The 27096-nt window shown below is 35.1% G+C and overlaps 1 protein-coding gene across 1 annotated transcript in view; it reads left to right on the top strand.

The window, feature by feature from the left end:
* The window catches only part of MALRD1 (MAM and LDL receptor class A domain containing 1), a 283122-nt gene that overhangs the window by 11234 nt on the left and 244792 nt on the right, over positions 1–27096 (top strand). Inside the window, exons 6-10 of the mRNA XM_035319205.1 lie at positions 4051–4194; positions 8593–8750; positions 14755–14847; positions 16931–17138; positions 26168–26314. Coding sequence (XP_035175096.1) covers positions 4051–4194; positions 8593–8750; positions 14755–14847; positions 16931–17138; positions 26168–26314 — 750 coding nt within the window. The remainder of the gene's footprint in view (positions 1–4050; positions 4195–8592; positions 8751–14754; positions 14848–16930; positions 17139–26167; positions 26315–27096) is intronic.

Genomic DNA, 27096 nt, shown 5'->3' with positions numbered 1-27096 from the left:
TCTTCTTCTTCTTCTTCTTCTTCTTCTTCTTCTTCTTCTTCTTCTTCCTCCTTTTTTTTTTTTTTTTCTGGAAACAGATAATTTGTCTTTCCCTTTGATTAGAAGAGAAACATAAAGGAGAACCATATGTTACTCAAAAACTTTCTTAACTCCACGTTATCACATGGTTTATTTTCATTTCTCTAAATCATTAGCTGTCATACTACATATAAAGAGAGTTACAAAGAATGAAAATAAACACCTTAAGACATCTGGTATGTTACACCATACATATAGACATACATATATACACTGGGAGCTCCCTGCAACAAGGAGAGAACCAAGGTCTCAGTGGGCAGAACATATCTTTGGCCAGAAACAGGCCAAAGAACTAATGCTTTCAGACAGCTCAGGAAAAGCCTTGGAGCTGACCTTAGGGAGATTCCCAGGAAACTTTTGTGTGTTTTTAAATGTGTAAAAGGTCCTGCTCCTCAGTTGTAGTGGGGATATTTTGTTCTGCTCTGCTACATCCAAGAGCTGTAATGTCAGGCTGGTCAGCTCTGCAGCTGAATCATCTGTGCATGTTGGGATTCTTCAGCAAAATATATCATATTTCTCTTTTTAACCCAACACACTTTCATGGGAAAAGAATGCAACTCATCCTAGTAAAAAAATAGATTACCTGTTGCTCTTTATTACACAAGAAGATTTCACTGTGGCACCCAGCCTGCAGCCTCAGGTGAGTACAGTCCTGATTTAAAGTACCCCCTTTGATTCCTGCCTCTGAGTCACAGCACATGTGATGAGAATTTGGTCTTTAAATTTAACATGAGAACATGAGATATGGAATGCTATATTTAACACATACCCAGCCAGGTCTCATGAAAGAGTTTTTGTTGTTGTTGTTGTTGTTGTTATTTTTTACTGCATTCTAAAATAAAGCTCCCTAGAAGTCCTATTGGGGAAGGAGATGCATGTGGTTATTAACATTTTAGAGTGCTGAGCAACCACAGGCAGAGTGCTGTTAAGAACAAGACACAAATATAAGTGTAATGATTCAAAGGGAGTCTATATTGGAAAACTGAAGTTTAGGCTAACTAAGCTTGATTATGTAAGTCCGTCCATGTTTCCACTTTCTTGAAATGGACAACTATATAAATGTCTTCATGCCAGGGCCCATTCTACTTTTCTGTTTTGCAGAGGTTTTCTAGCAGTAAATTACAACATAAATGAGTAAAAGTGAGAATTTTAAAGCCTTGGGCATACTTGCCTATGAACTCAAGTAAAATGTACGATATACTTTAATTGAAAAATGAATTTGAAACTGACAATGAAAAGAGGACAGGTGTAGGATTCTCCACAACTTCACTCTGTTCCTTGGAGAATTTCTGCAGTTAAAAGGAAAGGTTAAAAATAGAAAAATAAAAAATAAAAATGCATTGCCAAAATATAGTAATGTACATGACTGTTTAAGCAGTTCCTGTGGATAGATATAAATCTCTCTTTACAAATATATTGGCTTTTTTCCTAAACAGAGTGCTTCTAAAGCAAACAAAAAATGAAAAGAACATCAGCCACACAGATGAAATACTGTTGTAAAGAGAGGAAAAAGTTAAAAATAGAAACAAAAATAGGGTGAGCTTATAAAATAAAAATAAGCAGAGCTTATAAATATAAGTGCTAAACTTACCTTAGATTCTGGCTGTTGTAGTATATAGTGAGGCATACAGATTGCACTATAGAACTCAAGCATATTCTAATAAGAATTCATTCTTATTCTGTGCCTCCACATTAGAAGAAGTGAGCTTCATTAGGAGACATCTAAATTGTTCCCAACTGCCCAAAACAGGGTTAAAGGATCTTAATTTTTTCTCTGAAAGAGGAATTTTACTGTTGAACATTTTCCAATAATTAAAACAAAAGGTCAGATTAATGGTAGCTTGAATTTGAAATAACTTTTTCTGTAGTCCTTACAGAATCTCTAGATAAGCTTTAAATGAAGACCACTTTAATTGCATAAAATCTGTAGTTAGAATTTACATTTTTAATATACCCTAACGTATCTATGTGAAATGACCTATTCATTTGTATTCATTCGTATGATGTTGTTGCTAGGATCATGAGAAAAGTAGATTATGTATTTGTGCTTTCTTCCCAACACCTGAAAAAATTATTGTTATCACTCAATTACTATTTTAGATGTCAACAGAAAATATTAACATTATGTTCTAGAACATATGTAACACAATCTCCTATAATTATACTTCTAGTATGCCTTCCATTCAAAGGTTTTATATTCTTATCTGAGTATCTTTAATTGCCCTGCAGAAGTCTCTCTTGAAAATCATATATACAAAGACAGTCTTTTATTAAGACTGTCATTCTAAGCTTGCCACAGGGACAAAGAGCCCCAGGGCATTAAATTGGAATACTAAAAAGGAGAATTAGGTGTTTGTGTTGTCCTCCTGAAGCTGCTTGTAATGCAAAAGTAGTATACCTTGTAAGCAAAACTAATGTGAATTTTATTGCTATATTTGGTTGCTGTTGTTAAATCCCTCCTGGAAAACTGGAGTAATTGTTATATGTGCTACTTATAATATATACATTTTTACAAATTCCAGTATGAGTATTTCAACTGGCAACATGTCCGCTAAATTAAAATCCCTATTTAATTCTGGTAGCATGTAAGCCTACAAAGATGTAGACATTAATATCAAAAGCGCAGAACTAAGTGTGGGGTCATTCAGATGACTATTTAAGACCAGGTTGGATGAGGCCCTGGGCAACCTGATCTAGTGGCATCCCTGCCCATGGCAGGGGGATTGGAACTAGACGATCTTTAAAGTCCCTTCCAACCCAAGTCACTCTATGATTCTATGATTCTGTTGCAGGGATGGGTTGCAGAAAATCCAAAATGTTAAACTCACTGTTATCAGTTGCTGTAAAATGAAAAGCTAGAAAATTATTATTTTATTTCAAGAGACTGAGATTACTGTCAAAAGAAAAAAAAAAAGAAAATATTTACAATGAAATAAAAAAATGCAGAATGAATAAAAAAATCCAATAATTAGTGTTTAATGATAAGCTTGGCTCTCCTTTTGAGTTTATTTGTAACTCTTTTTAAGTGTTGAAATTTGAAGAAGTCCATCTTTTTGTAGACCATTTAAAAATTTTGAATTTTTCATTGGAAATAAATTGCCAACAGACTCTTCTCATAACTGTGGTTATACAACACCAAAATAAAGGAGGAAATGTGAGGTTTATAAGACCAGCAGGACAGGACATTTTACTGAGATGTCAGTATTGTGAATAAAAGAATAACTTTAAGATGTGGTGGACAGAAATGTGTGTTTACATTGACGTAAAATTGATTCCTCCAAAGAGTAAAGAATCTTCTTGTTTCCTCTCAGATATTCTGACTGCTATTTAAAAATCCATCTTAATCAGAAGATTGCCTTTCTCCAACAATAATATTAAAAAGTGGAACTTCTGTTACCATACTGTAGTTCTGCTTAAAATCTGTCTTTCTTCCTCTAGCCATGATTAATTACAGGAAATTTTACAGCTACAACCTTAAGCTTCAAGAATTTAAAAAGTTCTTGAAATTATATAGTTGTGGTTCTAAAATGAAGTGTTCTGATGCAAATATTATGGAGATACTACTGAGGTGAACCTCTCAGTTTGAAATGATTTTATGGTAGCATTATATAGAAAAGTTCATAGATATTTTTCTTCATGACAAATAATTTTTGATATTTTCTGGCAACTCTCTTTGTGGAAGTGAATTCACCAAAGTAGCAATGATCAGCTAAGGAAAATAGTAGGCTGTTTCTATAATAATAATAATAATAATAATAATAAAACATTTTTTTTTTTTTTAATGATATCATTCAGGGCTGCAGCCTGAAATATGAAATGGCACTCAATAATAGACTGACCACTTTTTAGTTAACCAGAGTCAGAAAGGCTGCCAAAAAGTTTAATAAGTTTAATATATATTTCTGATGGGAAATAGTATTATAAACAATAATTTCTGAAGAAGCTGAATGACTGCTTTCCTTTGCCCTTTAGGACTGCAGACTTCCAGCTTTGAGCTTGGTATGTGCGAGTGGAATTTGGATCAGCCAGCTGAGTTTTTTTCTTGGGCACGACTACAGGCAGGGCACAGGGTTGCCTCTTGTTTTTCTCTGAAATCTTGCAGCAACAATACTGAAGGTGAGAAACTTAAATTAATGCATAATTGCTAGCTGTCATGAAGAACATAGAGCTTTTTGGAAAAAGGTGGTAACCCAGTATGGAAACAGATCAAAACCACCAAAAGTAATTGTATGAACTTGTACTTAATTTAGCCTTTGCTGTTCTATTTAGTAAGGGTGCTGTGAACACATGTACTGGCAAGATATGGAAGATTTTAATGTAAGAATTCCAATATAAATTTATATTTGCTTTACTCTACAGTTAATTATTTGTATGTCTTTTGATGACATTAAATCCAACTAAGTCCTTGCATGTTTTTGTTTGTTTGTTTGTTTTGATGCTTGGCTGTTTTACCTGTGTAGTATTACTCTGAGCACATGATCAGGACATTCATTCTAATCATGTAATTAGGTGAGCTGTAGAGAAACACTTATTATACAAAGTAGTTTGTTACTCTTGAAGACGAAACAGAAGCAATGAAGTTGCAATCTTCAGAAGTAAGGAGCAGCACCTGCTTTTGAAACCATTGTGTAGTGCTTATCTAAACGTTTATGGGAAAGGTTTTTGAAAGCTCAGTAGGTACAAATGTGCAAATGTTGCAACATGAAATGGAATCACCATGCCAACTAAAAGTTTAGTTTGTCTATTGAGACTGCCTTCAGAGGGGTTAAGTAACACTTTTTTTTTAAAGATAGCATCTATGTACTGCACAGTGCATATAGTAAAAGATTTTATCTAAAAAATAAATCATGGCACCTTTGAATTTCTAAAGGGACATGTAACCAAAAAAAAAAAAAAAAAAGAGAAAAAAAGAGAGAGACTTCTTTTAAAACACCTACTTGAGAGATGTTGCAACAGTGCCATATCTTAATGTGATACCTCAAGGGCTAGTAATTGATATGGGTTTCCTTTTTATGGCAATACTGAGCTAACAGAAATGATACTGAAATTCTATAAGTAGCTTTTACAGGACTTGTTTACAAGAAACCTCTACAGAAGCATATCATAATGCCTATTGAATAAGGGGCTTAAGTATCATTATATGAATATGAACAGGCAGCTGAGTAGGTCAAACACAAAGAACTGTTTGGAGATACTCTCTATCCTTCCATATCATAAAGAAAAAAAAGAAAACCTGAGAACAAACAAATGTCCAAACAACTCACAGCAGTTAAGTCTTCATTAATGCTGGAAGATATTGAGAAATTTGAAATATAACAACTCATGTCTCAGTACATTCAACATTTCTACTGATGCAGAATTCAAGGCATAAGTTAAAAGGTTAGGCATTAACTAAAATTCTAAAACCTAAAGAATTGGCATGCAAACTGAAAAAATGTCATGCTTGAGGGCTTAGAATTGCAGTGCAAATAGAGCTTGACTAAGATTTGGCTGCTGATTTTTATCAAAGCTTTCAGTTATAAATAGAAGAGGGGTAAGAAACTAAATTATGAATCATAGGTCTAGACAATTATATTTATAAAGAAAGGATTGCTTATAGGCTTTGTATAATCCTTCTTTCTTGGTATTCTTAAATTTAATAAAATGCTTTGTCCTTGGCTGACTTTTTTCTTTGTTCTTTTATTGCTTCTTTGATCCAGTGTTGTATTGTAGGCACTTTCACCATAACTTTTTCTCTTAATTTCTCTAGTGTCAAAAGTTTTATATTCCCATCTAATGTTGTTCTGAAAGTACATTTTTGCTCTGTTTTCCTTATTGGTGTTCCCTACAGTTTCCCTAGTTCATTCTTCTTATATTGGATTCATTTATTTTCCTACATCTGGGGTAATATTTATTTAATAAGATACTGTTGAAACCGATTCTTTGCGTAATAAAAACAATGCTTATGAGATAAAAAAAAAAAAAAAAAAAAAAGGAAAATGTCAAAGATATATCCATGTCTTTTAAACTCACTATTTCACAGGTAACTGTAATGAAGAAAATGTTTCAAGTTTAACATGAAAATAGTCTAATCAATAGATTATATTTCTCCTATTGTGCTACTTTTTAATTTTTATTTTTTATCCTTGATTTGTGAGTTCATGAAATTTATCTCCAAAGAGTGGAAACAAGGTCAATTCAGATTTGAACTTTTCTTTCACCAAAATGGTTGAGTGGGAAAGTTAAGAAGGACTAGTTCAGAGACATTTGTCCTGCTAGAGAAGATAACTTGGTAGAAAAGAAAAGCTTGCATTCTGTGGCTTAATTTTGACTGAAGACTCAGTATTTAATCTAGAAGTTTGTAACCTAGAAGTCATGAAATGGAAAAATGGAGACAAGCAGCTAAATATATGTAGGTTTCAAGCTTTCAGGGTAGCAAGATGTAAGCAGGCTAACTGTTCAATCCCAGCTCTAAGATGACTTTGGACCACCTCAGCAAAAAATTGTAAGGTCTGTTTCTACTTCGGTTCCACTGAAGTTGGAATTTTCCAGAAAGATCAGCCACTAAGATTTTGCTTATTAATTTTTTCTTCAAAACTGAAAGAAAAAAAAAATCTAAAACCTGATTAAGCAGCCACAAGGGAAAATAAAAGGTTTTATGGAAAGACATTAGCCTATGAACTTTCTCCTGGCAATGATCCCAGAGTTTCTTGCCAGACATGCACACATCTCTGCAACTTGATAGCCCTATTACCAAGCTGGCAGGAATGAAATGACTTTTCTGGGACTTCTCTTCTGTTTCTACAAGCTTGGGGAAGCTTGGCACTACAGAAAAATATATTCTTGAAAATTTGAGAGAGCAATACATAAAGAAATTCAGAGTATAAACATTAAAATACTATGCAGTCTATTGAACTGAAGGAAATTCAGACCTTAGAAAAGAGATGCAAAACTTGTAAATAATGAAAGAAAAATGTTCCTAATACCATTAATCTTTAGACAGCTAATCAATAGATGCTGGCTAAAGGGAATAATAGTTAAAGTTTCCTTGGAAAACAAAGGTATAGCACAGTATTTTGCCTGTCCAGTTAAACTGATATGGTTCTACTTACACAGGCTATAGAGAGGGGATAAAGAAGTCAGTATTTGCTGGATGAAAGTTTCTGGAGTCTTGTTTTCTGAAGATAGGCCTCAATTTATCTTAGAAACATTCACTTTAACTTCACTTTGTCTTGTTTTGAAAAGACTCTGAAATTTTAAATGAAAGAAGAAAAAGAATGCTCATTATCATTAAGATTAGAGAATTCTGAATTTAGATAAGGAACAGATATAGATCTAACCTTAATGTATATTTCTCTTCTGCAGAAGTCAATAGCTATATAAATATAGATGCTGTGTTGATCTCTTTCAAATAGAATCCTGGGTTACCTCTGTAATATTTCATTTCTATCCAGTGTAACTGCTGTGTCAGTAAATTACAAGCCTAATTCCAATGAAATTGCAAGCATGTATTTCAGTGTAAAAAGTTGTATAAAACAGAGTAAACTTCCAACAAAAGGAAAAGAATGGAAAAAATAAAAATAAAAAATCAAACCTTGTGAAATGATTTTTTCTCCCTTCAGCTTGAAATAGCCTATGAAGCATCTGCATTTGAGATAACTTGCATTTAGACTTAAGACCTTTGATCAGTCCTTGTTTATTATTTTAATATATGCTTCTGAAGGCAGTAAAACATTCAGTGATTCATTGCAGAGGGAGGGGGGAACCTGCTATATTTGATTAAAAAATAATTTAACCTTTTTATTTCTGAAAGATAAAAAATGTTGAAGGGATGGAGTACTATTTTAAACCTCTGTAGGAATGCTTTTATAAGGAGCAGTGGGTCAAGAAGAGCACAAATTGCTTTCCTGCCTGCTTCAGATGGAAAGACAATACACTCCCAACGTTTTGTTGCAGAAAATCTGGCTGAGAAATAAAAACGTTAATTAAGCATGGTGGAGATGCTACTGCCTCCTGTAGCTGTAAGAAAGAAGAACAATTTTCCCCTTATTATGAAAGGCCTACAGGAGTAAGGAAAAAAAAAAAAAAAACTAATTCTTTTCCTACTGGGAAAAAAACCTAATCCCTGAAAACATAATAGGAAGGGAGAAAAAGCAGTTTCCAAATAAATTTGAGATAGGGATTGAATGGTTGTGAATTTAAGGAGGCTGAGCTGAATTTGGGCCTGCTCACAGCTTTTAACACACAAAGTAAGAACTTCAAGACACTGTCAACTGATGTCATTCTTGGTTGCTGGGACTACTCAGTCAAATAGTCAAATGCAGATAGATATCTATCTTTTTAATAAGAAATGCTTAGGTGACATCCAAGTCACATAATCAGCATGACAATCAGATTGCAGTGTGGGGGGGAATGGGACCATGGTTTAATTGCAGCAAAGCAGTCCTTATTTTTGCAGACTGAGATACAAAAGATACATTTTGTGAAAAAGTGCACTTTTTTTTTTTTTTTTTTTTTTTTTTTTTTCATTTTCAGGCTGTTTGGTGTGGTTAGAAGCTAATGACAATGCATTATACAAAAGTGCTTATCTTAACAGCTCCATGTGTCATTGCTCCAGCAAGAATTGCCATTTTCAATTTCATTACTCCATGGCAGATAGCAGCGTTCTCAAGGCAGTACTGTATACTAATCAGGTAAGAAGAAGCATGCATTCATTATCAAATAATCAAGATGAGGTAGCTGAGCTTTTACCAGCAAAAATGCAAGGATATATACCTGCTAGTACATGCAGGCCCCCTAAGTTAGTCTGTGTAAGCAGTAACTTTGTATCATTCTACTCATGAATGCAGTTAAAACCTGGGTATTTGCCTGTCAGCTATAAATTAATTTGATGTGTGAATGTTCTGCAGTAAGACTTCAAGGAGAAGCTCCAGCTACTATAGAATTAAATGATTTGAAGATTTCAAACAAAGAATCTGCAGCAGTTTTTCTAGCCTCCCTTCTTCACTGGAAATGGGAAAATCAGTGGCAGGAAAGCTTGAACTATGCTTGTTCTCTATGGAGACACAGAATAAAGGAAAGTTGCTGACTCAGTATGTCTGGAAAGCACTTACTTAGCCACTTGATTAAATTTGCCCACTGTTCCAGAGCAGTAATTTTCTTTTTCTTTTACCTATTAATAGATAAAACAGCCATGTCAAACTGAAACACAAATGCCAATTGAACAGTGAAAACCATTTCCTTCTTACTTCACTGTGTTGTGGAGACTTTCTATGCGTAGAATATCCCCTTTTGAAAGCTTTGTTTAATAACTTAATATTGATGCTGTAGTACCTCTACTTAATGAAAGCAAAAATAGGGAAGCTGGACTTGCTGAGCTAATGTCTCATATCTTGATGTTGGAGCTAAATTATTTTCACCCATCAACACAGGTATTTAAAAAGGCTGATCCACCTCACACTTATTTCACAAAGCAAAAACAAATGAACAACCAAAACAAACAAACAAACAAACAAAAAAAACACTATTAAGGGGTCTGAATATAGGAACAAGCAACAAACATCTTATTCTCTCGCCCTGCATCTTCAAGTATTAATGAAAAATACTTCAAGCTCTTACTCATTTTTTGTCCATAAAGAGGAAATAATTATGTTTTTCTGTGACCCATTACTGTGTCAGGGATCTGTAACATAATCAGTGTTCAGGTCAGAATAAATGGAGATTTAGGCTATAATGCTTGCCAATACACTCCCAGGTATGATGTTCATGGTAACCTTGAGACAGATTAGCAATATTGATTTCTATGGTTTGTCTAAGCAGCATCAATGGATTCTATTTATGAGTTTTCTTTCCCTGAAAATGCAGCAAAACATATGAGCCAATAATAATAATAATAATAATAATAATAACAATAAAATAATAATAATAATAAAAAAAACAAATGTATTTGAGTTCCCATAGTGTTGGGAACCTACGTTCAATTAACTGATAAATAATTCCTCACATATGTATTGGATGTACATTTTTGGTAGATTTTAAATCAGTTCAGTCTACTCTGTTTCCATGGATTTTTATGTCATTTTGATGCTTTACTTGAATTTCTCCTTCAGTCAGAAGTGTATTTTTTGAATGTAGACTTATTTAGAGATGATGTAAGTTACTCATATTGCAGAATTTGGCAGAAAAATCTTCAAAAATATGTTTCTGCAATGGCTTCAAAAATGACTCACATGTAAAACTTCTTACGTGAATGGGGGAGTAGCTTTTACACATTTTGTTATTGAATTGTTAAGTTATTTATAAAGAACAAATGAATTTTCAAAAGAAGCCAAATACTAAATGTGGTGGTTTTACCGTGCCAGGCAGTTGAACACCACAACTGCTCTCTCACTCCCCCTCCTCAGATGAGGAGGGGAAGAAGTAAAGGAAAGAACAACTCACGGGTTGAGATAAGGATGATTTAATTGAAGAGGGGAAAAAAATAATAAATATATATATATATATATAAAATTAAGGAAATATGATTATTAATTAAACAATTCAACTAAAGGGAAAAAAAGGGAAAGGGGAAGAGGAAGGGGGAAAGGGAATAACTAAACAAAACAAGTAAAGGCTATGTGGAAGTGCAGAGGAAAGAAATTACTCTCTACTTCCCACAAATGAGCGATGCTTGACCACGTCCTTGAAGCAGGGCCTCAACGCATGTAGCCGGTGTTCGGGAGGAGGACAGATGTTTTTGCAACGAGAGCCCACCCCTCAGGAGGGTCAGAGAGAGTCCTGATGCTGTGCCAGCACTTCTCAGCAGCAGACACAACACTGGTGTGATACCACTGCTGTTCTAGCTACAAGTGCAGAGCGCAGCACTGTATGGGCTGCTGCAGGGAAAGTTAACATCCCAGCCAGACCCAGTACACTAAGAAATGGAAATGAGAGCCTGGTTCTGATCCCAGAAGACAACAGAGTGGCTATCCTGGGGGCCATCAGTCAAAATAACTTCTCAATTGTATAGTCCAATACTGTGCAGGTTCCCTACATGTCATTTTGCTATTTTTAATGGTTAGAACCTATCTCAGAATAACTCTTACTATGTCCCAGTACTGATAAAACTGACACAGAGACTGGATTGCATTTGTACAGTTCTTGGTATGGTTCTCAGAGCACAAAGCACTGCAGATGTTACAGATGTATCCCTAACCTTCCTCAGCCTTTTAACAGAGAATCCATAGAACATAGAATCGTAAAATCATGGAATGATTTATGTTGGAAAAGACCTATAAGATCATCTATTCTGACCTTTAAAAAGTGAATGTGTTTTCTAATATTGCCATTATGACATCGGATGATATGGAATTTAAATTGCTCTTGGATATGGAGAAGAATAGCAAACACAGACTTTTTTGTGTGTGTCTATATATGCACCAAATCTCAATTTGCTCAAAGAATTTCCTAAGAGATGGTTAAAAGTTTCACCAAAGTCAAGTCACTTCTGTTTTTTCAAGGCTGTTTACTATGTCAAAAAGTAGCAGATTACACTGGCTGAGTGTGAGTTGCTCCTCAACGGAAGCACCAATGTACGTTTCTCATTTTCTAATTCTCTATCTGCTTACAAGATTATTGTTACCAATTTGTTCCAGTGTCTTATGTGTTGTCACCTTTCAGCTTGTTGGGCTGTAATTGCATAGTCTATACTTTAACCGTAACTTACATTACCTTACCTTACTAGAGAACAGGGAGCACAAAGATCTGTAGTTTCCCACATATTCTCAAAGTTAATTGCTGATAGTAAGATACTCCCTTCATTATTTACCCTTCCTGGTCCCCTTCCAGTTTTAGTACTTCTGGCTTACTTATCTTTAATATTCTTCTATTTCAGCCCATGACTGCAATCACATTTGGCTATATTGTCTTCAGCATTAGATAAATTTTAAACTTTTATTTGAAAACTTAAACCAAGGAAGATAGTGTTGAGTTCAGTCTATCACATGACCTCTATTACTTCCTCATTTCTCCCATTTAGATGAACATAAAACAATAAAAAATATTTTGACCTATGCTTATATGTGCAAGCATGTTTTTACCCTAATAGACTAAAATTTCTGAAAGTGTTCAGCAACACTTGCAAAGTCCATGCAAGTACACTCTTTGGTAGAAGCAAAAGGTGATCCATTAATCATTTTGAGGCAACAAATAAGCATTTGTTCCAAATTACTCTGAAATGAGAAAAAAAAGGAGGGGGGGAGACAAAATGATGAGTGCAGTTGCACAGCAGTATGTGAATGTATCTGTAGAAAAATCTCAAAAATAAAAAAATAAAAAAACACATCCCACAATTCTTGCTCATTTTAGCCTTACAAAAAATGGTTTTAGATAGTATTATATCTCAGTAAGGGAAATAGAGAGAAGGTATTTTGAGCAACTGCTCTCCTGCATCACCAAAACAAATCTCAGGGGAAAGTACTGTAAAATCAATACATTGAACCTCCTAAAAGATAGCTAGAGAAGCAAGGAATGTGTTAGAGGGGCTAACCCATTTATACTAAAGTGATGGAAGAATTCCACAAGCAAGACAGATATGACATAGAAAACATTTTGAGGAAGGGAAATAGTATTATTGGCTTATTATAGTTGTAAAAATTCAGAGGGTAATATCTCTTGCATGTTACAATAGCTAATTTTAAAAGTTGTTGCATCTGAAATGATTTACTGCTTTCAGTGTAAAAACAGCCTAGAAAACCTGGCACACTGAAAAATCAAGAGTTTACTGCCATGAGCTATTTTTATTCAAATAAATTTGAGAGAAAGATGGCCATGGGGGTGGGTATCTAAACTGTTAATCCCATGTGAACAAAATTATAGTATTCAGATGTATCCAAATAAATAAACAGTAAATATTTATTCCTACAAGAGTGCTTGAAGCATGCCTGTATGTATGTATGGAGGAATGTTCAGATACATTAATATACATATTCCTAAAAGCAGACACTTGAGCCATAGGCTATCATTTTAACCTGCTATGCATTATGCTTCCTAGTACATCATCCTTGTTTGTGTCTTATATCTCACTATTGTATTAGACTGCTAACATTAACAGATTTTCTTTGGAAGTTGAATTATTTAGCAAAATCAAGCATGTTTTAAGCAGATTGAAATTTCCTTGAAATTGAAAGACTTTTGATGAATATCTACCATGTGAACAAGTTGACAAATATTAGTAATTCTTATTTTATCATATATAGTAATTCCACATCTTATAGGAATGTGGAAACTCACAGCTGACTTTTATTTCTGAAATCAATATGGCATGTGGTTTGTCCAAACTTGTGCTTTATGGTATTAGGCTATTGGCTCAGCCTTGTCTTGCACTTTTCCAAAACTGATCTTGAAGACATATTCAACAGAGTCTTTTAACTCTGTTAATATGTCACAACAGTTGAAGCCTTTATAGGACAATGAGGGTAAGTAATTCGCTACTGGTCACAAATCATACCAGTGTTGTTCTATTGGCTCAGACCTCTCAGTCTGTCAAGCAGCAGACAGTGTCTTCTTCCTCTTTATATATATATATATATATATATTGCAAGGCAGGAAAAAGTTAACTGTCCTTGTCTATAATATTGATAGGATTCATATACCTATCATATCCCCTTCTATTCCTCTCATGGAAGGTAAAGGTTTTTACCCTTTCAGTTTCTCTCTGTATGGGTGACTTCGATTTCTCTTACCTGGCTTCACATCGTTTTCTGAACTGCCTCTAATTTTGTAATACCCATTGTGGAAAAGATATGACCAGTACTTTGCATAGTATCATAAAAGGTGTTGCACTTTTAATTCTTGTAATGGTTCATCTGTTTGTACGTTTATCCTATAGTAAATTTTCCTCCTTTCCACTCCTCTCCCCTCACCTCCCATTCCCTCCCCTTTTGCCCGACCTTCTTGATCTGCTCTATACTGGAGCTGCCTCTTGAAAACATTTTATTTAAGTTCATATTGCCATAATATTGCCATTCTTTTCTTTATATGAGCCTCAATATTGACCAAAACAGAATGAGCATGAGTTGGTTTTGTCAGATTCTTTTTCATTAGAAGGTTTTGAGTGCTTGCATAAAGGGAGCCTTAGCAGATTTAGTACTCTTGCTATACTACTCCTCAGTAGGTGTAGTAAAACTGGGGATTGAGGTAACTCAAAACATGATTAGGACTTACTTGGTAGTACTCTGCTTGTTTTACTGATTGAAAACAAATAATATGATTTTAGCACAGTTTATATGGTAATTTTGACAGACCCCAAAATTTGGTTCTAACTAAAAAAAAAACTAATTCTAATATTAACACAACTTGGTATAAGTAGTTACTTCCAAAAGAGAAAATAGTGCTGAGAATGCCATGGAAATACATTGTTAAATACAGCCCAGTATGGTTTAATTTCCATACTGATTTCCTTTCATTTATTAGCAAGCTGGGTTCTGATAATTTTATGTTATATGTTATATGTTATATGTTATGTTATATATATATAATTAACCCTTTTAATCACAATAAATATATTTGTTTGTCCTCTTTCACAAAGACTTTGATGCAAAGATTTCAAACAAATATGTGAAATTGTATTTCTTCATATACATAGTGGTGGTCTGGCTAGGATATGTAGGATACTGAGTCTAAAAAGAACTTCTTAACATCGTATTCTGTGTTCCACAGGAGGAACATATCTTGTGGGAAAACAGCATCGCAACTAACAAGGAATGGGCCAAAGTGGATATACATATACCAACAGGGATAGAAAAATTAAAGGTATGAATGAAAAAGACAAGTGTTTGATTTTTGAAAATGCTTTACTTTATTATTTATAAGTCTTCTAGGAAATGTAGGAATTTAAGAAATTTATGTATAATGTGAAGGGCTTGCTGTTCTTCATAGCATCACTTGAGTAAACCTCTGGTCACAGATTAATAAAAGCAATCTACCTGTTCACATCCTAAAGATCCTGGTCTTAATAACATGCAAGAAAATTCATACACATCTCACCATTCTTTAGGAGGTCATTTGAGTCAATTTTATTACCATCTCATTAAAATAAAAAAGCTATTAAGTGAGATGATGTGAATGATTTTTTTTTTTTTTTTGTGATTTAAATGGAATGAATGACATGAATCAGTGTGGGAGAGGATCTTCCCTTTGCCATTTTTTTTTTATTATTTTTATTTTTTTAATGTACAGAGAAGAATTGTATAATTACAGGTTTATATTTTAAGTAATTTTTTGTTTAGATATTTTTTCATAATTCTGTAAATAAGCTTTATATTTTACTGTTTCAATATCAGCTGGACAGGTGATCTGTGTGAAGGACAAAGACCAATCCCTTTTCTTATAAGGAAAAAATAAAGAAATGATCCATATAAGATTATCTGTAGTATCCAAAAGTAAATAAACAAAAGACTGCAGAGGTTTTATGCTCTCAGCAGCCCAAACTATGCTTTCTTATACAAAAACAGCATGATCACTTGTGCTTAGGGAAGGACAGATACTGTAATTGTGTGACTGTGTGACATTTTCAGCACAACATTCTGCTATTTGAACTAGTAGAGAACTGATAGTTCTTTGGGAATTTTGAAGATATTGTCTCTTAACAGAAGACAGTGATATATATAATTCTTAGTTTTTTAGAAATATTTCTAGGGCTTATATAGTATGCTAGAGCCTTCTGCTTGTGCCCCAAAATGTTTATTCTAGTTTCCTCATGTTTTGTCTGAAAATCTTCCCCAGCTTTCCTTCCACTGTGTTTTCTGCCCCCTGCACATGATTGGTTTCTGAGGCTCCTACTCTGGCCATGTCCACACATGTCAAAACTCACAATTCCATTTTTCATTTGTGCCTCTAGTTCACGCTTGCATCTCTTGGTGCTTTGCACCATTGCCATTTTAATCTTCTCAATGAATTCAGGCCTACTTCCTTTTGTTTGCTGCTTTAGCTCAGGTAAAAAAAAAAAAAAAAAGATGAGCACAGGATAATCTCATTGCTTTGAGACTCAGAAAAGCTGGAATAAACAATGGCCAGGAGCAAGAGATGTTCTCCTAAAACTCCACTGCTCTAAATCAGCTTGTGTGAAAGTTCAAGGGAAGTCGGTAGGAGGGAGAAATGCTCCCTGAATCTCTGTCTACACCAACAGTGGTATTCAGATAGCAAACAGGGCACAGACTCAAGGAATGTCATGTGATAGCAAAAATAATTAAAACATTAGCATGCACACAGCAAGTTTTTGACTCAAGCAAATTAGCTGTCTCCCAGACAAAGCCTGGAAGAGTTCAAGGGTTGTCAGCAGCCAGGAGCCAATCTCACTACATATCTGGGTGCAGTTTTCTTCTCTTGAGAGAGATCAGCTTTGACCTATGCTATAGTAGCTGGTGCTTTGACCTATGCTATAGCAGCTGGTGTCTGATAATGACCTCTAACTTCTTCACCTGTGAGTGCAACCTGAATTTTCTGTCTTGGGCACCAGCAAAATTAGGTTCTGAAGAGACTTCAGAACAGACGTCATGGTTGTTAGGATGTTGCAGGTGAGGTCACTCTTCTGAATTGCAGTGGCATTGCTGTTTTTTAGCCAAATAGTTATGATATTTGGAGCTTTTCCTTAAACATTTTTTTTTCTTAAATTCATTCTTGGAATTTGTCAAACCATTTTAGCTGAAAATTTTCAGAGAAATCAACTTGAAGTAGTCATTGCAAAATTTCAGCTTCTGACTTGATATCTGGCATGTTATTTTTAATGGAAGGCACCTAGTGCTTTTTACAAATAGGACATTATTCCTTTATAGTAGAAACAAAACATTTTCTCCCTGTCTGTTAATGCAAGTACTTTAACTGTAACCATCCACAGCTTACTTTAAAAGGAACAATACAGAGCAGGGTGGGGTTCGTCTGTCTGAATAACATCCAGTTCTTGGATACCACACCATCAGACCCACCAGATTTCTGCTCCTTAGAAGAATTCACCTGCACTACTAGGCAATCCACTGAGCCTGGATCACCCTGTGACTCTCACCCAGACTGCTCTGATGGCAGCAACGAGGATCCAGCAGCCTTCTGTAAGTGAATTTTAAAAGGACACAATGGTGAAGAGTATAGTGAAACCTAAATAGATCTATCCAAGAAGTACATAGAAAGATAATTGTTATTATTTATATGTTTTTTTGTTTGTTTGTTTTTGTTTTTTTTTTTCCCAAGAATATTTAATGATATACAAATTCATGACAATGTTCAATTTGTCATCATGTATATTTTTTCTTTTTCTGTCTGGTCTCAGCAATATATTTTTGGATTCAGATAGCAAGCTTTTTAAGTGTCTGCAGAAACACAAAATTTTGCACACTTTTGTCTAAATGTGTTCCTTTCTTACAATGTTTATAATCTATTCTCCCTTAATTTGAGAGGAACTGAAATCCACCTTGGAATTTGTTTGAACACTTCTCTCGTTTATACTGTCAATTAGTTTTTGGGAGAAAATGTATCAGGGGACATTAGCTGTAGATCAGGAGGTTTATCTTAGTCATATTTTGAATTGAAGGTAACTTTGCTCAGAACCTATGACTTTTACTCTACAGTCAAGAGAAAAAAAAATAAAATTACTGGGAGTTGTCTATAATAATTATGAAATGTTTTAGACCTCGATGTAAAAATAGTTTTAGAGATCCCACAGCTCTTAAAATAAATATCATACAGCATACATCTGTTTGTATGTTTGCATGTGGCAACAATACTTAAATATGTTTTGTAGAAAGCTGTGTACATATTTCAGGTATTGGTATATGTTGCTGTGAGGTGCAGATTGAAATGTATGTCTCTCAAAGTAGCAGGATGGCAAACATTGATAATGCTTTATTTTCAAATTCTTTGAGAAGGCTTTATGAACAATTTTTGACTGAATTCTCTTTGCCTCACACTTTAAACTTTTTAATGCTTTCAGTCCCTTAAAGACCCATGCAGGAGCCATCTCTGAAACAAGTGATATATGTGAACGTTGAAACAACATTTTCAATAGGAAGGTTTATAGTGTTCTATCTCCAGGTTCGCCTGGAGATTTTAGATATGTATTCCCTTTTTACAAGACTTGATCCTATGCTGTTAACGTTCTGCACTTGGTGGTAGGAATAATTTTCTCATGCTGTTTAGAGAAAAAAAAAAAAAAAAAAAAAAAAAAAAAAAAAAAAGAATGAAAGTGAAGAGTACTTTATAAATCGGATTTAATTGTTTCAGTGATTTAAGGTTCCTGCTTCAGTAACATTCTTAGCAAATTGTGGTGAATATTGACTGGGAATCTAGAAGAATAATTTGAAGGCCGAATAGGGGATGAAAAATAATTGTTCTAGTAAAAGAATAGCTGTTAATAGTACTACACAAAGTGAAAATAAAGATAACTCAAAACATTGTAGGCAGTTATATTCTGCACACAATCTATTTGGCGTTATATAACTGAAAGACACATAAATAACCTAGATATAATCCGCATTTTAGTGTACAACACAGAACACTGTGAGACTCAATCTTGGTAATGCTGCTTCCATCATGCTTATGTGGATGAGTCAGAAAAATTGAAGAGTGGGAAGAAGAAAGAAAAGCCAGAACGGCCCAGGAGTCTCAATGCTGTCCTTGTGACACCTTTGGAATTAGGGTGTTGTCCCATGAACTGACAGAGGCCCAGGAATTGCACAACCCTCTTCGATAGTGCTCCACTCTCTGCTGTTGCCTTTGCAGTTGACTTCGGTTTAACACATAGCTCAGATTCTCAATTAACTGCTAGTATATTATTATTTATATCTTATTTAAAGAAAATAACACAATCATTTTTACCTGAGGTGCAGAGATTATATGTCTCACTTTTTGTTGAAATATTCACTGGTAAAATATTCATCATCTTGTTCTATCAGTGAACAAAAATATGCTCATCCTCTCAAAAAAAAAAAAAAAAAGTGAGAAAACATGATTTTCTAAAATATAAGTAAATCACAGCAGATGCATGATTCTCTGACTACTGGCTGAGAATAAAGAAAGGAAACAATATATAAAATATCCAGATAACCTTTTTAAGGTTAGTCTATTTTCATGGCTTATATTGTCTTGGATACTTCATATAACACTTTTCAGGAAAGAGGACCCCAAAGGTAGAATTTGGCTCTTCAGCAGTTTGGTTGGCTTAGAAAATTCATCTTTTTGACGCTGCAGTCTTGAACAAAAGAGACCTAAAGCAAAAGCTGTCCTTTATTTCTGTCCTTTGTTCTTTTCCCCCCATTATGTACATTTTCCACATAATCTTGAAATTGTCCTCTGTGATATTTTGAATGTGCTACATCCATCCACTTCACATTTCAGTAAAAATTACTATCTGGTACAATAGGGCATCTTTTAGCCTCTATTCTTTTAGGTATTTTAGCATCTACCCTTGAACACATCCCCAGTAGTTTCCTTTGATGAAGTACTCTCATGATGCAGAGCTGACAGATCTCTATACTGAATGAAAACAAAGGCAGACAGCTGTTACTTAGCAATGTGAAGATTTTTTCTCTTTGAGGATTTAGTTTTGCTTCATTACAATGGGGAAGGAAAATGTTGTTTACCTTTGCTCATGTTAACATGACATGAATAGTCATAAAAACACAATTTATTATAAGAGCATGTATATATTTATTTTACAATACTTAAACTTTCTGTGTAAGCTCTACCTATTTATATAAATAAGATGTAGAATGAAGAAAACTAAAATAATTTTAGAGCAATTCCTGTACAGCAATTTACATTTTCAAATTCTTGAAAACTTCTAGAGCAGATGAACATACATGCAAATCCCATTATTACTATTCAAGTGTGAAATACAGCATTTTTATTATTCTGAAACATTTATTCAAGTACATATTTATTTGTTTCCTGTGACATTAATTTCCTGGAATTGCCAGTATCTGTCCATCAATCTTGTATGTACAAGTGGAGAAAAAGAAGATACATCATTATTTCACAGACAACTTAATTGTTTATGAACGCTGTATAGCACCAGTTTTGTGTTTCACCATCACAGTTTTGACCAGTTTGGTGTCTTTTCCATTTTTTTTTTTTTTGTTCACATCTTTGGCATAGCATGGTGATAGCAATGTGGTTTTATTTTTAGAAGTAAACTTGGGAAGATGTTAGTGTGTTCTAGAATTCCTAAAATATATACAGTTTGAAAGATCTTGAGGTATGTTTGGTTCATTCAACCAAATAATTAATTGGCTCCAAAGATGAGAGATTCACAGCTTAGTAATAAAGAAAACTGTACTGGTACAGGGCTGTAGCCACTTAATGAGCTGGTTTTATTTTGATAAAATGAAACAACATCTAAGCAAGATAATTTCAGCACGGAAGATTTCTTCAAGGACCTGTTTACTCATGCAAGCCTACCCTCTTCAGACCCAGTGTTGACATGAGTTTCTCTTAACACTACCAGTATTAAGTTATTATTATTATTTATTATTATTTAGGACGTGGAAAAAATGGTTTGTGTTAATTGAAAAACTTTTCCAATGTGTTTTATGAATTTATTAAGCTCCACTTATTTCTTGAAATTCAAATATATGTGTTTGGGGAATATTTTTCTCCTGTTTACTTCTCAGAGTGATTGCTTTTGCAGAACTGCTGTAATAATTTAATCCTTGACTAGTAGAGACATACTGATACATCCACAAGGCAAAATAGATTACTTTTTCAAATTTGGCTTTTTATTAAAATAAATGCAAGTTGTTGTTTCCTTTCTATTTTTCCTTCTCTTTTGCTGAAAAATAAATAGATGAATGTCCAAAAATGAGGCTTCGCTGGGTTTGCTATTAGAACATAGAAAATCTTTCTGCAGTTTGAATCTAGTGAAATCTTCCCAGTGAAATAAATAACATAAGCCCTGATGGTAAGAGGTGCACTAGGAGAGAATTTATATACCAGAAATATGCTTTACCATCTGTTTAACTTACATAACTGCAGTACAACTTCTCAAAAAATATTGGTTGTGTTGTTCAAACTATGGATGGTGAAACATTCCCTATAATCACTCGATATTTCAAACAGAAACATATTAAAAGGCTGTGAATAGTAAAAATTATGCACTGTTTTGACAAGAAAAGAGCATTTCTCAGAGCTTATAAACATTAGAGCAATGAAAAAACACACCAAGAAACTCTCATGTAGATTTGGGTGTCAAAATAAGTGTAAAGTTCTATTTATTTATTTATTTACTTCCACACTTGATTAAACATTCACAAGCACTCAATTTTTGAGAATTAAGTAGGGATAAAATTAAAGTCAAACTGTTAACCCAGGCAATTAATCTTCACTTGCCTAGCTGTTCTGTAACAAGTTAATATTTTTAAAACTTGTTAATTAACATGAAGTATCACTTCCAGAAACTACATATGGTAGAACACTTGGACTTAGTGTGTCTTGTCCAAAGTATTTGATCACAACATGATTTGATGGTTTTATATAGAATATCATTTTAAAAACACTCATGTAATGGGGAGAAAAAAAAAAAAGAGAGAAAAAGAGTAGCATCCATTTTCACATGTAGTGAATATATAACATACACTGAACTGGAGCTGGACATTTTTCTTTCTCCACAAGACAAAACAAACAAACAAAAAAAAAAAACACAATTTATGTTCTTAATAACTTAATAGTGTTGTTCAGACTTAATCTGAAAAAAATGATTGGGCTAAATATTTTGATTTGGAGTTGTCCTTTTCTGAGTTTGTATCATTTGGGTTGAATATAGCAGCAGTGGAAAAAGATGATGCATCCTGGTTTTGGCTAGGATAGAGTTAATTTTCCTCCTAGTAGCTGGTAGGGTGCTGTGTTTTGGATGTAGTACGAGAATAATGTTGAAAACACGCTGATGTTTTAATTGTTGCAGAATAACAGTGAGCAGCCTGGGGGTGCATCAGGAGCTGGGAGGGGACAGACCCAGGACAGCTGACCCAAACTGGCCAAAGGGGTATTCCATACCATCTGACATTATGCTGAGCAATTAATGTGGTGTGGCTGGCCAGAGTGGGGGGACCAGCTGCTCAGGGATAGGTTGGGCAGTGGCCAGCAAGTTGTGAGCAATTGCATTGTGCATCACTTGTTTAGTATACATTATTATTAGTAATACTATTATCATTATTATTACTATTTTCCTTTCTTTTCTGTCCTAATAAGCTGTCTTTATCTCAATCCACAAGCTTTCACTTTTTTTTCCCATTTTTGTTCCCCATTCTACTGAGGGGGATGGGGTGTGGGCTGTGTGGTGCTTAGCTGCTGGCCAGGTTAAACCACAACACCATGTTTATACATTTCTTTCTAAACACAACATGTTAGAAGAAATTATACTAGTGCTTAATAATTTCAGAAATGACTATTTCACAAAATTTCCCCTCTTTTCCTATTGACCATCAAGGGTAGTGATGGGCTCTGTTTGACAGCCTTGCTGCTTTGCCAACTCTGCCAGTATATTATTTCCTATTCTAGTTTCATCAGTCACCTTTTCACTATGAGCGAGTGGAAAACCCTGAGCCTGGCACTGAGACACATTAAATAACAACAGATCTGCTGTCATGAGCATGTGGAAGTGTACTGGGTCTGGCTGGGATGTTAACTTTCCCTGCAGCAGCCCATACAGTGCTGCGCTCTGCACTTGGAGCTAGAACAGCAGTGGTATCACACTGGTGTTGTCTCTGCTGCTGAACCATGCTAGCACAGCATCAGGACTTTCTCTAACCCCCCTAGGGGGTGGGCAAAAAAGTGAGAAAGAAACATCACCAGGACAGCTGACCTAAACCAACCAAAGGGATATTCCATGCCATATGATGTCACACTCAGCAATAAAAGGTGGAAAAAGGAGGAAGAGGGGAGGGGTGGGCTCTCATTGCGAAAACGTCTGTCCTCCTCCCAAACACCTGCGACGTGCATTGATATTATGGTATCTTTTTTGATATTACTGTGCAGTCACTTCAGTCAGCTTCATGTGTTGAAAAACAAGGTTTAGAAAGTCCAGAGTAAGGAGAGATTTAATCAAAGAATTTTTGCTTTTTATATCACACGGTATATATTAAGACTGCTTAACTAAGCAAAGAACAATGCCTCGGCATGCTAATTACCATACAGAAAAACAGCTTAGTATGGGATATCATTTTGCATATTCTACCTTAATGTATTAACAATCAAAGTCTAATTAACAAGGAACCTTGTCAAAAGCATAAGCCTTCTGTAATTAATTAAGTTAAAAAAGTTCCATGTTTAGCTAATATACTACACCAATCAGAAAAACATACTCAATTGAATTTTAATAAACATTATGAATCCAGTTAAGAGATACTGGTATTTGGGCAGTGAGGAACCTTATGAAGTTCAACAAAGGCAAGTGCAGGGTCCTGCATCAAGAGAGGAATAACCCCAAGAACCACTACAGGCTGGGGGCTGACCTGCTGGAGAGCAGCTCTGCAGAGAGGGACCTTGGGGGTCCTGGTGGACAGCAGGCAACCATGAGCTGGCAACAGGCCCTTGTGGCCCAAAGGGTAACAGTATCCTGGGGTACATTTGGAAGAGTCTTGTCAGCAGGTAAAGGGAAGTGATTCTTCCCTCTACTCAGCCCTGGTGAGGCCACACCTGGAGTGTTGTGTACAGTTCTGGGCTCCCCAGTACAAGACGGACATGTCCCTCGTCTGGACTCGCTCCAGTAGTTTTATGAAGATGATTAGGGGACTGGAGCATCTCTCATACAAAGACAGGATGAGAGATGGGCCTGTTTAGCTTGGAGAAGACTGAGAGGGGATCTTATGAATGTATAAAAATATCTGAGGGGATGTATATATCAATGTATATACATCATATATATATATATAAAATGTATATATATCAAATATCAAGAGGATGATGCCAGACTTTTTTCATTAGTGCCCAGCAACAAGACAAGAGTCAACGGGCACAAACTGAAGCACAGGAAGTTCCATCTGAATATAAGAAAACATTTATAATATATATAAATATATTATATAAATATATATATAATATATATAATATATATTACATTATATATAATATATAATATATAAATATATACATATATATATGTAAGCATGACAGAACACTGGAACAGGGTCATCAGAGAGGTTGTGAAGTCTTCTTTGGAGATATTCAAAACCCGTCTGGATGAGATCCTGTGCAATGTGTGTTAGGTGACCCTGCTTGGCAGAGGGTTGGACCAGATATTTCCAGAGGTCCCCTCCAACCTCAACCACTCTGTGATTCCGTGATTTATTTTTACATTAAGATTAGACTGCTCAAATAACCTTCTTATGCCAGGAAGTACTTTATACTGAAATGTAATGCTATGATGCTTCAACAAAGCTATATTTCATTTTGGTATTGTACAGTCTCAAAATTAGAGTAATATTATATCTGAGGCTTATAAGATAGAACAGAATAATTCAGTTGGAAGGAATCTTAGATCATTGAGTCCAACTACCTGATGTCTTCAGGGCTAACCAAAAGTTAAAGCATATTAATGGGGGCATTTTCCAAATGTCTTTTGAACACTGACAGGCACAGGGCATCAAATACTTCTTTACAAAGCCTATTCCAGTGTTTGACCACTCTCAATTTTATCCTAATGTCCAGTCTGAACCTCCCCTGGAGCAGCTCTGTGCTGTTCCCATGCATCCCATGATGGAATGAATGTGCCATGAAGGCTGGAAAATGCCAAGTACAAGTACAGCCTATTCCAGTGACTAACAACCCTTTGAAGTTTTTCCTAATAACCAACTTAAACCTCCCCGGTGCAATTTTAGCCCATTCCCCCTCGTCCTATCGCCAGGCACGTGGGAGAATAGACCAACACCCACCTCGCTACAGCCTCCTATAAGGTACCTGTAGAGAGCGATAAGGTCGCCTCTGAGCCTCCTCTTCTCCAGGCTAAATAGTCCCAGCTCCCTCAGCCACTCCTCGTAAGACTTGTTCTCCAGACCTTTCGTAGCCCTTCTCTGGACTTGCTCAAGCACCTCCATGTCCTTCTTGTAGTGAGGGGCCCAAAACTGAACACAGTACTCAAGGTGCAGCCTCACCAGAGCCGAGTACAGGAAGACAATCACTTCCCTGGACCTGCTGGCCACGCTGTTTCTTATACAAGCCAGGAGGCTGTTGGCCTTCTTGGTCGCCTGAGAACACTGCTGGCTCATATTCATCCAACTGTCAACCACTACTCCCAGGTCCTTCTCTGCCAGGCAGCTTTCTAACCACTCATCTCCCAGCCTGTAGCTCTGTTTGGGGTTGTTGTGCCCCAGGTGCAGGACCCGGCACTTGGCCTTGTTGAACTTCATACCGTTGGCCTTGGCCCATCGATCCAGCCTATCCAGATCCTCCTGCAGAGCCTTCCTACCCTCGAGCACATCGACACCCGCACCTAACTTGGTGTCATCTGCAAACTTAATGAGGGTGCACTCGATCCCCTCATCCAGATCATCGATGAAGATGTTAAAGAGGACTGGCCCCAGTACCGTGCCCTGGGGGACATGAAAGAGTATGTTTAAGTTGGTCTAATCCGTATCAACTGAGAAACTGTTATTTTACATTGCAATGCATAATTTCCAGAAGATCTAAGTAATTCATAAATTTAAATCTCATTTCCAAAAATAAAATAAGTAGCAGCTTAATTTATCTTTACTTTCAGCATATTTAAACCACTAAATATGTTTGATTTTTTTTTTCCTTACACACTCATAATTAAATTTCCAGGAAAATTTATCTTTTAAAAGAATGCAATTGCCCATTCATAATCTGATGGCAGCCTATGTACAGGTCTCATCCTTAGTAGGATTTTTTTTTTTTTTTTTAAGATGCTTTCTTTCACAGTTCTGGATATGATTAAGAATGGAAGGACCTTCCTGATTTGTTATCTGTATTTTATAACTTCTCCAGCTGAATAATACACATTTCAGCGAAACATACCAGAGATTCTTTGATTAAAACTTACTTTACATCCAAATACAAATCAATGATAGATCTGGCATTAAACTGCTGCTATCAAATTCAACTTAATGATCTCTTGTTGTTCTCTGTACAACAGCTAATTACACTATATGTAATTTTGAGACTGACTTCTGTGGATGGAAGCCATTGAACACAGGTGATGCTGACTGGCAGATAATGAAAGAAGAAGCTCCCTTGGACAGCAGATTCCCTGACAGAGATCATACAACTAATGCTAGACATGGTGAGAGATTGCATATATATACACTCACACATATATAAATATTAATTATCCTTAATGATGTTAGATTGATGAAACTGAGTTTGAAATGTATGCTATATACCATGTATATAACATAGGTACCATTACAGAAAGGTTTTTCAGGGATACTTTTTCTTAGATGTTATGTGGTTACTATACCTTGTGCCTTTGTATTTTTTTTTTAATTATTATTTTTTTTTGAGATATTGCCCTTTGAACTGACATAGCTAACTTTGTTCACACATATGATAAGCACCTTTGTATCCAACATTCACACAGGGACTGTTTTTTAAAATCTTATTTGGACAAAATATCACTTTTTGTAAAAGCACAGGTAAATTCATTGCTTTTCTCTGGGATAAATAGAGTGAGTGTAATATTCTTTGACCAGTATTTCTTCCTTCATCCCATAGTTGCTATAAAATGCACTCAGCTGGAAAAAGTTGATTCCAACAGAGGGCTTGTTTAAAGCCTTTTTCCAAAATGAAAATGTTATTAGTATACTGTTTAAAATTGAAACTGCCTAGTATGCTTGTCATTGTCAAATAATACTGCAAAATATTCTGTGACTTTAATTTTATTAAAATGTATTTGTTATCCTGCTTCCAGGATACATTATCTTACAGCCAGATCTCCACACTTCTTTCATATGTTCACATTAAAGGAAAGCAAAACATTAAGAATTCCACCTTAAACATCTGAAGGCAGAGGAATTTCTATTTTATTTTATTTTATTTTATTTTATTTTATTTTATTTTATTTTA

This window comes from Oxyura jamaicensis, chromosome 2 (genome assembly GCF_011077185.1).
Source record: "Oxyura jamaicensis isolate SHBP4307 breed ruddy duck chromosome 2, BPBGC_Ojam_1.0, whole genome shotgun sequence".
Taxonomy (NCBI): Eukaryota; Metazoa; Chordata; class Aves; order Anseriformes; family Anatidae; genus Oxyura; species Oxyura jamaicensis.
This window is presented reverse-complemented; position numbering and strand designations above follow the sequence as displayed.